Source organism: Wasmannia auropunctata, unplaced genomic scaffold (genome assembly GCF_000956235.1).
Source record: "Wasmannia auropunctata unplaced genomic scaffold, wasmannia.A_1.0 LD335987.1, whole genome shotgun sequence".
Classification (NCBI taxonomy): Eukaryota; Metazoa; Arthropoda; class Insecta; order Hymenoptera; family Formicidae; genus Wasmannia; species Wasmannia auropunctata.
This window is the reverse complement of record NW_012026903.1, coordinates 574,700-587,083: the sequence shown is the minus strand read 5'-3', so window position 1 is coordinate 587,083 and position 12,384 is coordinate 574,700. Positions and strand designations below refer to the sequence as shown.

General features: G+C 35.6%; 1 protein-coding gene across 1 annotated transcript; it reads right to left on the bottom strand.

Moving 5' to 3' along the window:
* Positions 1 to 2,795: 2,795 nt before the first annotated feature.
* LOC105454201 lies at positions 2,796 to 5,060 on the bottom strand. Its single transcript, XM_011696669.1, has one exon. The coding sequence runs from the start codon at positions 5,022 to 5,024 to the stop codon at positions 3,456 to 3,458; it is 1,569 nt and encodes a 522-aa protein (XP_011694971.1). The 5' UTR covers positions 5,025 to 5,060; the 3' UTR covers positions 2,796 to 3,455.
* Positions 5,061 to 12,384: the final 7,324 nt, after the last annotated feature.

The window sequence follows — 12,384 nt, the reverse complement described above, 5'->3', positions numbered from 1 at the left end:
TGTTTCCTTTGCAATCGATTTTGTTGCACGTCGATGGAAAAACAGCTCGAGGAATGCGCGTCAGTTGTCGACGTGCGCCATAACACGCGCGGAGAGTATTTTTGCGCTCGCGGTGCGCGCGCGCGGCCGCTCGCGTAAATATACCGGACGGTCGGCCACAATTTTGAGGTTTGTCGCGCGTAAATAAAGTGAGCTCGACCGTGGAAATTAATTAGTGTACCAAAGGGCAAAATATAGGGAAAATTGGGAACGCTCACTTTGCAATTTAATTGGGTATTCATTTAACCATGCCTACGCCACGTATAAGATTTGCATAATAGCGGCCGGCACTAATTAGCACGCTGGCGAGCAGATGTAAAGCAATTTATTAAATAACTATGTAATTCACGGCGCGAATTGCGGAATTATAAGTTTTTGTTTTCTCCCCGCTCCCGCTCTCTCTCTCTCCCCCTCTTCCCTCCCGTGGTTTTGCATCGAGTAATTTATTCACGCAAGTACGAACATTTAACAATTATCCCGAATTTTCGCCCGTGAATTTGAGATTAGCGAGATTGTAACGAGAAGGTAAACAGAACGGGCATTTTTTTTTTAGATTTCACGTGTTCCAAAACAGGAGTCGGTTAATAATAGAATTAAAGATAAGACCCACCGTACTCGCTCTCTTTCGAAGAAAGAAACTACGCAACGCTTGTTTTTTCATTCTTCGAAATGCAACTCATGTTGCTGCAAATAACAATGAATGAGTTATCGCGAATCACAAAATCGCGAGCATAATAATTTAATATTATTAAAGCTTATTTTTCGCCAATAATTCGCGAGTCTCGAAACCGCGATAAAAGCCCGTCACGTCCATTTACGAGCCCGTGGTTACGCCGGACGACAATTGGGACATATGGAGGGTCATTGAGGGAGTACGTGTTAGGGCCACACATAAAACGCCTTTAAATTATAGAGTAGGCCAAGGTCCATCCATCACAACTGGGGCCATGGGACTTACGGTCCCACAGTGCGCCGCCCCAACGTTTAGGTCGTTAGCAATTTCCTGCGCGGGACTATATCCAGGCCCAAATTCCATATGGCCCGATAATGCCCGATAATACCGCCGATCAGAAGGCCGACGCGACGATCTCTGACTTTCTTCAACAATGTTACGGCGAGGAAACCACAATGGCTCGAAAATGATGTCGGGTTTTCAGCGAACTATTACGCTGTACTCGAGTTCTTCTCTCTTTTGTGATCGTTGTTAAGACCGCAAAAGTTACTGACGTTAAAGGGGAGAAAGCCTTTTTCTGAAAATATTAATATAATTTTAATATTGTATTTAAATACTGATATTCGCACGTGATGCTTAAATACAAATAATTGTAATTAAAATAAATAAATTTTCATTAAATTCTTTATGACTATTTTGAGTAATAAGAAACCTGGTCTAAAATATGCAATCTAATTTTTACATTTGGTTTAGATGTTTAATAAATTTATTTAGCGCAAAATGCTTAGACATTTAAATGCAACCTCTCATCTTTATTAGTTTGAAATATAATATGTTAGTTGTTTGTTAACGCCTTGCATCAGATGGCATTAGCGTACAGACCGTGTTTGAAGCATTTAACTCTCATGGTAATGCACTTTGATATCAAGTCCATTTATGAATTGCTGTTAAAGACACGCAGCTGTGGGTAAGCCTTCTGCTATGTTCAGTAGATAAGTTCCGGTAAACCCGAGAATAACGGAAGAGACATGATCGATCATAGATGGAGCTAGTAAAATGTTTGATTGTGAAATTTGATCCTTCTCGAAATGTTGTTAAATAAGTATAAATTAAAAGAAAAAGAATAATTTTTGTAAGTGAATGTAAAGATTCAAACATCCTTTATATGTACTGAATTTTACAACTAAAAAATGGGACTACTGTTTGAATGTTGTGAATTATTATTTAAAGAATAATCAATTTTATTGTGATAAATTTTATCAATTTTGTTTTTATAACGCTATTTAATAAAAACACACATTTATAATATATTGAACTTAAATCGAGAAAAAGGTAACAGTAAATATATAACAGTTAACATATGTCCTTTTTTCTTTTCTTTACAAGTATTTTTCAATTTAGGGAATTGGATGGGACAGAGAAAGCTAAAAAAGAAATTTACTAACAGATTTAAAATGAACTAAAATTATTGATTCAGTGGAAACATGGATACAGAATATTTTGGAACTTTATTCTTGAAAATATAAAACAAACGTTTTTTTTTTTAGTTTCTTGTATGTATATTAACTAATTCATCAATTTATTTATCGCAGATATACAATAATTTTTAAGATACTAAAGTTATCGTATACTCAAATCAGCTTATAGTATGTAAAAGAAACATAGTATAAACGATATTAACGTCGAAAATTTCGATTTCGTATTTTACTATTTGCTGTTTCGAAATTCGTACATCAAATTTTGATTTTATTGCTACTCATATGTAGGTTTTTACGAAAGTATAAATAATATATCAGCTTATATAAATCGAAATATCTAAATATATATTAGAAATGCCCAATTAATAAGTCAATCGTATCCAACGCATTTAGTTCCAACCATTATTTCGCTTTGCGTAGTGCTGCATGTAGTTTTTTTGACAAAAATTAAAATACGTTTGTTAATTTAACAATCATAGACACTTAATATCAAAATCAATAAATTTTATATGTATATATTTGACGTTGTTAATTAATTATGCAATTATGATGATTAATTGTTATGTAATTTTAGATGCTTTGTTTTGACGATAAAATTAACAATGATGGAATTAATAATCAATTAACGATTAAGGTTTAATGATTTCTTATCTTATATTATACATTCAATAATGCTGTATTTGTTTATACGAAATTTAACAGTTTATAGTGACAATCCATTTCAGGATGTATTGTTGACAGGAAATAATGCTTGGCAATCTATATCAAATACTTATCAAAACTAAATATCTATATAAAAAAATGTAAACCCTGCAGCATTCCGAGCATTACCAAGAGATAATCTTTTTTTAAAAAGCTACCTCTTAAATATTTAATGAGCTTGATTGCAGTGATAAAATTAAATTTTATCGACACCTGCTAAATTGTTCAAATGTAACTTTTGTTTTTTTCTAATTATTATATATTTCCAAATCATTTATTGTAGTATTTAAAGATGCCTTCCATTTATCCAAGTCGACACAAGCATTATTCTATCTTTTTTCAACATTCAGTGATAGCAAAGACAATGCTAAATGGAAGATACCCTGAAATGTATAATATTTATTTTTATACGTATTCGATATTGCTTGAATATCTTATGATATTACATATCTCAAAATTGCGTTTCCAAAACTGTAATTTTGATGACATATTGCGACTATATAATTCTTCAAGAAGTAAATATAAATTTAAAAAAAAAAGTAAACGGACGTAGTCCTCGACTGTTAATTGTCGCTCTGAAGCTCGCTCTGCTCGCCGGATCCCGTCGCATCCGGCGCTTTCTGCAGTTGTGCACTCTGGAATCTCTCGTAGCCGATGCTCGACTCGCCGAAGATCTTTCGACCGGAGATTCTGTCGTCATCCTTGATGCTGACCTCCGTGCCGATCTGCACTGGCCAAGGCAGCTTACCCGAGTCATCGTCCCTGATCGCTATAAGGTTGCTCACTTTCCGCTCGTTGTTCGCGCTGCCGAATCTGTCGTTTCTCAAGTCGTCTTTGGTGGACACTCGGACTCGTCGTGAATCGTCCTCGGGATATCCATATGTACGATCGTAATAGCTCGACCTCTTCGTGTAGGGATCGTAGCCGCTGTACGACTGTTTGTTGTACCGATACTTGCTGGGATCGACGTTGCCGGGTATGCGTTTGTAAGTACCGTCCCGCGTGACCGACGTTCTAGCCGCACCCGCGTCGTACCGCGGGTGGTTCCTCAGGTCCACCGGTTTCCTCACGATTTCCGGCAGGGTGGCGTAGTAGATGACCCGCTTAGGCTTCGGCGCGGGTCGATTTCTGCCGTAAAGATCGAGGTCGTCATCTCTGTAACGATCGTAACGATCGTAGTAATACTGATCGCTCGGCATCCGCATGTAATAGTCCCTCTCCATCCTGTAGCGATCGGGATACTGGTAGCTGTATCCACGGCGATACGACGGATACTCGTAATCCCTCTCGCGTATCGCGTTCCTGTACCAGGACATCGGATCGTAGTCGTCGTAAGTCTTGGTGATCGGCAGATCCCTGGACTCGCGATAGTCTGGGTAGCGTCGATGTTGCTGGCCCGTCACGAAGTCCGCCCTAGGTGGCTGATATCTGCGATAGATGCTGGACAGAGCCGCGGCCTCTTCCTCCTCCTGTTGCTGCTGCTGCTGGATCACCTGATCCAAGGGGATACGTTGACGAAATTCCACCGAGATCGGCTGCGTCGCGGTCGACCATGCTTCGGGGGAGTTCATACGCGCCTCGCGCACGTTCTTCGTCGTCGAGATCTTCTCCATGCTCGTGTCGTTCTCCGCTTGCCTGCGAATACGCTGTACGATCCCCCTCGTGGCTTGCTTGTCGTCGTCGTCGTCGTCGTCATCGTTTTCCTTGTCCGCATGCAGGATTCTCATCATGAGCGTCTTGTGGAAAATCCTTTGAATAGGTACGGCACCGCCTGCGACGACATCGTCAGCCTCGCCATTATCGTACGAGTCCTCCAAGAGTTTTCGAAATTGCTCGAGGTTTTTATTCTCGCGAAGGGCTTCATTGGTTCCGTCTGAAAGGACGTTCGGTCCTACGAGACCTGGTGTCGTGAGGTCCGGACGCTTCTGAGTGTTTCGCGTTTCGTCGAGCGGAGCCAGACGGCCTATTCCGCTTACGGTGCGAACTTCGAACGCCGAGGAGTCCAGTCGTGGTCGAAACGGATTCGTGAGCGATTTCACGTATGGCGTAACCTGCCAAGCCTCGCCGATGCCAGCCGCGTTGATTTCAGCCAGCAGGAAGATCAACGGAAACATCGCCGATAGACACGGCATCGTAGTCTAAAAATTCAAATATTTTTAGCACATATTTTATGCGTGCACGGTGAAAATATTGCAGTCAAATTAAAACAAAAAATATACTTCTTTTTTAAAACATATTTTTTTCTAATAAAATTGAGAATAACAATAATATTGTATTATTTATTTATACGTGAAAACTATTGAATCAATTAATATAATAATTAATGTACATAATTAATATAATAATTATTGTATATGTATATTAATTATATTATTTTAGTAAAACATATAAATTTATATAAAAGTAAAGTATTTAAAATGTAAAATTTCACTCTCGCGTTAGTGGATTTTGGTTGCCTATTGAATTGCTGTGGAATAATAATTATAAACTTTTTATAAAATATAAAGGAATGTATGTTTTTTAATAAAAACATTATAATATTTCTGTTAAAATATTAATATATTCTATGAGAATAAAAATTTTATTATTTATAATTTTTACTAATATATTTTTATTAGTATTATCATTCTCTCGTTACTTTGGTACTTAGGATAGAAACTCTTACTGCGAGGTTTTGTAAAATCCTGAATTTTTCTCAGATATTCTTGGCCTGAATATTTTATTTATACTGTATCAAGTTGTTAGATTTATTTATATATTACTGAAGTTTTTGAAGCTAAATTAGAAGAAACTAAAATAAAATAATAAATTAATACCAAGGCACTAATTAGGAGGACGCTCGATCGATTTAGTGCGGTCAGATTGGACTTTTTATACGTTCCTTTTCTACAGATGAAGCCCACATTCGTGTATCGGTCTGATTACTCGCGTCCACTTCGAACCGTGAATGTCACCGTCAACTTTCCACCCGAAACGCTTTGGATCTGGATGGAAAAAAAGGCCGGCGATACACATTCAATGACCGTTCCGGTTGCCGCGCGGTCAAAGATCGCATCGCGCATCGTCCTCCAATGTAGACACGGCCGATTCTCCATGACAAATATAATTTCGCCTGCCGTTTCCGCGGCATTATGCCGAGTTCCGGCCGACTCGCATAGATCCGCCCGGACGATTGTTCGCCCGAGCACGCTTACCATAGCTCGAGATCGCGCCAGATTTCCGTCGACGAAAGTTCAATGCTTCACGCTATCGCGTTCGAAATTACGACAACAAAAGAAATTGTGCGTGGCGTTCCAGATACACCTATCTCTTCAACGTTTTACTTTTACTACGTTTTATTTTACAATTTTTTCTTATTTTTCTGAAAGAAATTTTTTGCCTTTTTTTCAAAAGTTTTTTTCATATTTGTGCGATAGACAATTTGGACTTGATCCATGTGCGAATAATCTCAGAGAGTGCAAGGGGTCGAAAACTGTAAAAGGAATAACGTGACTTCGTGATTGCGAACGCGATACTGTTTCACGGTACAAGGTTTTTACTGACGAACGTTGACAGTTTCCGGTTACATGCCGAGTCATTCCGCCACAGTTATAGGCATGCTCGTTATGTCGCGAGCATCGGTAATAGACGAACTGCAGTCGGCGTTGAGCGCAGGAGTTCGGTATCTTTAGCGATATAGCGGAACAAATCTTCAGAGTGTAGGACGACGATCTTGCGCCGTTATCGCCGCGCGGCGTCGCGTCGTCGCACAGTTATGCTTGCGGTTTACAGTTAGACGCCGACGAGACTGCCTCGTAATTAAGGATCTTCTCTTAATTGGTCACGCGACCGAGGCAGGACACTGAATCGCGACGAAATTGGACGATGTTGTTTACCGCGACGGAAATTGGAACGTGGAGAACATGATATGCATAGCGGGAAACGATCATTGTTTTTTAACGGGTCGGCTGATGTATTCAAGGAAGGAAAGATGGAGGAAAGTCAGATTTCAAGCACTTGAGAAATAAATTTGGAAACTGCGGCTCCATTCTAGTAAACAATACATGCTGACGTGCATATGTATGCATATATATTAGATTGACCAGAAAGTCTTTTCGTATTTTATGCAAGTAAGACTCGGAATTCGAAAAGATTTCTGACCAACTTGATATATTTTAATTTCAAAATTTAATATTTCAGTCTTATTATATTTTTTTGAAAAATCTAGTACCATTTATAAAACAGTATACAATCTATGGCAAATATAAAAAATATATTAATTATTAAAGTTGTAATAATTAAGTAAAAATATATTTGTGAACAATTTAAATTTATTTTAAAAATTTTAAATTTGATAATAAAATACTCGCTATATATAATACTAATAAATTTTTATATCGAGTGCAGATTTTGTACGTAATTATTTTGCCAATAAAAGCACGATAATTATTTTCTCTACATTGCAACGTCATTAAATATCTCGCCAAATTTTAATTTACTCAATTCCCGTATATATCATTTTAATTGGCTTATGTTCCGCCCCCTCCCCCCTTTTGTTCAATGTGCTACTCGACATAAACTGGAATTCATTATGTTCATAAAAAATTTATCACATTAAAGTTATACCGTAATGTGCTAACACGATGATATAATAGCGTTTGAAAAGTTTATAAGTCCCTGTAATTGGCGCATCGTGCATCGTACAGTATGCAATTTTCAAAATGTGCTGTGTAATAAAATCAAATCTTTTTATTTGAGGAGCGCGTTTCTAAGAATGAAGCGTGCGAATCGGTAATCGCAAGTGATCACAAAGATCGTCGTGCAGCCCTATAAATTTGAGCGAAAAGAAAAAAATTATACGCCAACAGATCGAATGGTGATAAAATAATCAACAATATATTTGTTTGTATTCAGAGAGATGCGAAGGGAGAATACATATTAATTCGAAATCACCTACGCTAGAGGCGAGGGAAGTGTGTTAGTGTAAATTTCGATAAATGATGTACCTGCTATCCACCTGTGGGTCTCGCGGATGTCGTTGACTGTACGGAGTGACTGTGATTACTACCGCGCAGTAGTCCACAGGCGGTCGGTTTACCCGGGCTCCATATCTGCATACCGTTCAGTTTGTCGCAAGTGAAACATGCCCACCCCTCTACCCACGGAGTCAACTACCGTTCACAATTGCACGTCGTTTTTAACCGTAAGGCTTGCACCGAATGATAAACAGTCGCACCGGCCACCGGAGCGGTGCAATAACCGAAAATGAAATAGAACGCGGAACGCGTTATTGCCAAAATACCGGAATTCTGAATTTATCGTCGAATGCTATAGACATGCAGATATGTATGTAGATGCACCGGATGATGCCAAATTGAGTTGGCAAACATTACAAATTTCGTTAATTTGAAGGCGTTTTTTTATAATAAAAATAAGCCCGTGTAAGTTAATTTTTAAATTATTAGTACTTAAATGTAAAATTATTTTTACAAATTAAGGATTTAAGGATTAAGGAGTTTTAAATATCAAGATTAAAAGTAGCAAAATTTTATTTTTTATTTATTTACTTTTTATTGATTTTAATAGAATTTTAATTTATTATTAACTTAATTATATAATCAAAATTATCTCGCATGCATAAAACTTTGTGAAACGTTGTGATAAAATAACTCTTTATTGAATTTAAATTTGATAAATTATAATATAGTATTTCTTTATTGATATTGGGAAATCGTATAAAACTACGAATGAAGCTTTATAAAGATAAAACATTTTATATTGCGTTTTATAGTGGTCTCTTTATTGTTATGTACCTTCATTGCATTTCTCTACGAAGTGCTGTCATCTAGCGAACAGTGGAGCAGAAAAGAGAAAAAAGAATCGATAAAGAATGAGTTTAGAAGATTGTAAAATAATATTTCTTTTTTTATAAGCGAACATATAAAAAAGTTACGAATACAGTATATAAAGATTTTTTAAATTGTATGTTATAACCTCTTTATTTTTTGTAGTTTCTTGTATATATTTCTTCACAAAGTGTTGTCATCTAGCGGAGAACAGAGCAGAAATGGGAGAAAAGAGTCGATAAAGAGTAAGTCGGCAAAGTATCAGCAGAACGTAATCAACAAAGAGGTGATTACTAATTAAAATTTCAAGAACCGCGATTCCCAAGGCTTCTTAGAATTTTGTCTGAGAGTTCAAAACTCTAAATTCTTTAGAGTGAAAGGAGCAGCAGGAGAATATAATTAGATCGAGTCAAAACTCCAAGTCTTGCGATTCTCAGAGAGTTTTATTTCTTACAAATTTTCCCTCGTGTTGCGTGCAATGCGAGTAAGAGGTGCTCTCCAAAAAGGGGCGGGTGGAATAACTTACCTGTTTCAACAAGTCGATTTCAGCCTTAATGATACAAAGTTACGAACGCTGCGATACGGACGAATCGTGTTTCTAAAGAGGAGCAAAAGTAAATCGGCCATCGATTTTTGGCTACGTTTCTTGCGAGACATAAATATCTCTCCGCATCTCTCGACGTTTTTCCTCTCATAATGGTTTATGCGATTTCACAATAACAGCCGACATACGCGACATTCGATATCCGCTAGGAAGACATGTTGAATGTTTTGTGAATCCTCCATTATCACCTAGATGCGCGCGTAGAAAAGATGACTCCGGCTGTCATATCGGATATATAGGTGTAAAAGCGCTTATTAAAGTGTTTCGCAAGGAAAAGAAAGATACGTAAGAGCGATATATATTTTGACAAACCCCATAAAATATCTGCTATGAATTATTTCGTAACAAATTCTTTCTCTTCTTTTTTATCAAATATTAAAAGAACTCTAGTGTTGTAGATCGATGAAACTGTTAAGTCGAAGAAATGTTAATACTTACAGAATTCGAGTTCAATTATGAATTAAGGAGAAATAGCAAACTTGTTTGACGTTACACATAACGTCAAGAGGTCAGAAAGAGGGTGAAGTGTAACGAGCCTCTTATCGTTAGAACAGTTGAATAACCGCGGAAAGGGTCGTAATGCCTCGCGATACTGCAATGCCTCGCAGTAATTAGGCGCTTGAAGGGATGAACGTGCTCGAAGAAGTGAACGTGCCAAGAACTGCGGAATTCCTTGTCCTTTGGCATGTCGTTAAAAACTAGTTCTAATTACGGATTGTTTACTAATTACTTACATTAACACTAAATAAACATTTTTAATTATCACATGTTTTTTTAAATTAATATCTTAAGTATTTAAAAATAAGTAAGTATTAAAATGCTACGATACTAAATTAAAAAATAAACGCTAATCAATAAAGATTATTGATGGAATTGTAAAGCGTCAATTTGTTATATTATGTCAAAGGGATGGAAAAGGGAAAAGATTCGAAGAAGACGGCTTAAAAGACGTAATATATTTTATTTAGACATTAATGATCCATAAAACATTGTTTATATATGGGGCTATAAACAAATAACTCTCGTCGCTACCATCTAATCGTGTAATAAATATTTCGTTTTACAAGAGAAAAAAACGCAGGAAGAGAAGCGTGTCAGGCCTCGTAAAAGCTCGACCGATTTTTTTTCCGGCTGTCGACGATATCGTTATTTTTCTCACGACTGCGTTGCATTTACGAATTGTGCAGGCTGTATAAAAAAATAATATATCCAGGATATTATTAGATCTTTGATATGCATAAATTACGGGAGCTGTCAATGGCAAATCACAATAGTAAAACATTAAAGACACTAAATTAATTGAGAATGAAATATATTATACTCTCCTGAGAAAAAGAGATCGATGATTTATTCCACATTTACATGCGTATGTGACTGTTTTGATTCGTACTCACGTTTACAAATCATGAATTACTTAAATATTAAATAATATTCGAAATAAAAAGTGATACAATAGTAAAGTGCGAAAAATTCGTATAAATATAATATGTAGACTTTTAAATATATATTTGTAAATTTATAAATTTTTGATTTTACAAACACTTAAATTGCTGCATTCAAATAATTATTTAAATTATTTAAAATAATCCGTATATATAAATAAATTTGTACGGATTTAGGCATCTATAAATGAAGTGTAGTATAGAATTTTAATAACATTTGTATAACAGCCGCCAAACAGAGCCTTCTCTCTTCTCGCTTTCTCTATGCTACGTTTCCTTCTTAAAATAGATAACAATTATTTAAATCGTGTAATATGATTGATTAAGAATCTCAAAATGAAAGTGAATCAGAACGGAGCAGATAACAGCAGAGAAATGGACTTGCCGTTTTAATGATTGAAGTTTAAATTCGTATCGTAATTCAATTATTAGTTCGCCATCGACATCACATTGTTTACGTGGGAGATATGTTCTTTTGTAAATAATAAAATTGGCAATCTATATTTGTAATCTACACGCATGTGCGATCGCTAAGAACGGAAGATACAAAATGTGTTCTTAATAAACAGCTTTGCCAATATGCAAGGATTATTTATATCCGGTATTAATTGATATTATAATATTTGTTGAAGAAAACTTAATTAACTCTTGCTGGAAATAATAAATAAATAATTTGTAGGATTTCTAGAGATATTAAATCCATTGATGATTTGTTTGGCTAATATGTTGTCCACAAATATTCTTATCTTCAATATTTTTGCCACCAAGATGACAAAAGCACTTGATTTTATATAGTTGAGAATAATAATAAACTTATATATTGTATACAATCTTCTAAATATAAAATTATCTGTGATTTACAGTTGCGTTACGTGGATTTGAAATCTCGTGGTTGATAAATTTCAGACATTTAGAAGCTAGACAAAAATGTGTCGTATTCAATAATCAAAAAATGTATAAACCTGGAAATTTAAAACTTTAATAAACTTGATAAACTTTAATAACTTCGGGATATGAACAAATATAATGTTTTAAAGCTTTTATGAGAAAACTGCGAAGATATATAAAATATTTTTTATAGAATATGTAAAGCTAGAAATTTAAAAATTCATAAGTCTCAAAATTCAGAATAATATAGAAAATTCAAATATCAGATTTGAAAGCAAAAATAAAAATATTCAATCCAATTACAATAAATTAAAAATATACAGTTTTAATGAATAAAACAAGTACGTAAGAATTTAAAAAATTCGCAATTTAATTTAATATTTTTTCAAAAGTAATATTAAATGTAAATAATTAAACTCAATCAGATTTTCTATAATATTTTGCTTCCATTTGGATTAGCTTTTAATAAAAGTTTGAAGCAGAATTGCAAGTGCGTAAAACGTCCATGACGTGGAACTGATATTTTCTTTTTCTTTTAAGAAAATGATCGATATTCGATCAGCCGGCATAGACCACGGGATCTAACGATCCTGAATATAATTTGTTAGGCAATTAAGCTATATACAAACGGGTGCGTTATCCTTAAAGGAGATCGATATGTCTCGTTTGGCCGGGGAAGACCGTTCCGATGTATTCTCTTTTTTTTTCTTTTTAATATCTTTTCTTTTTCCTC

Excerpts from the sequence above, each read along its gene's own strand:
- LOC105454201 (XM_011696669.1), bottom strand. The coding sequence starts at position 5,024 with ATGCCGTGTCTATCGGCGATGTTTCCGTTGATCTTCCTGCTGGCTGAA.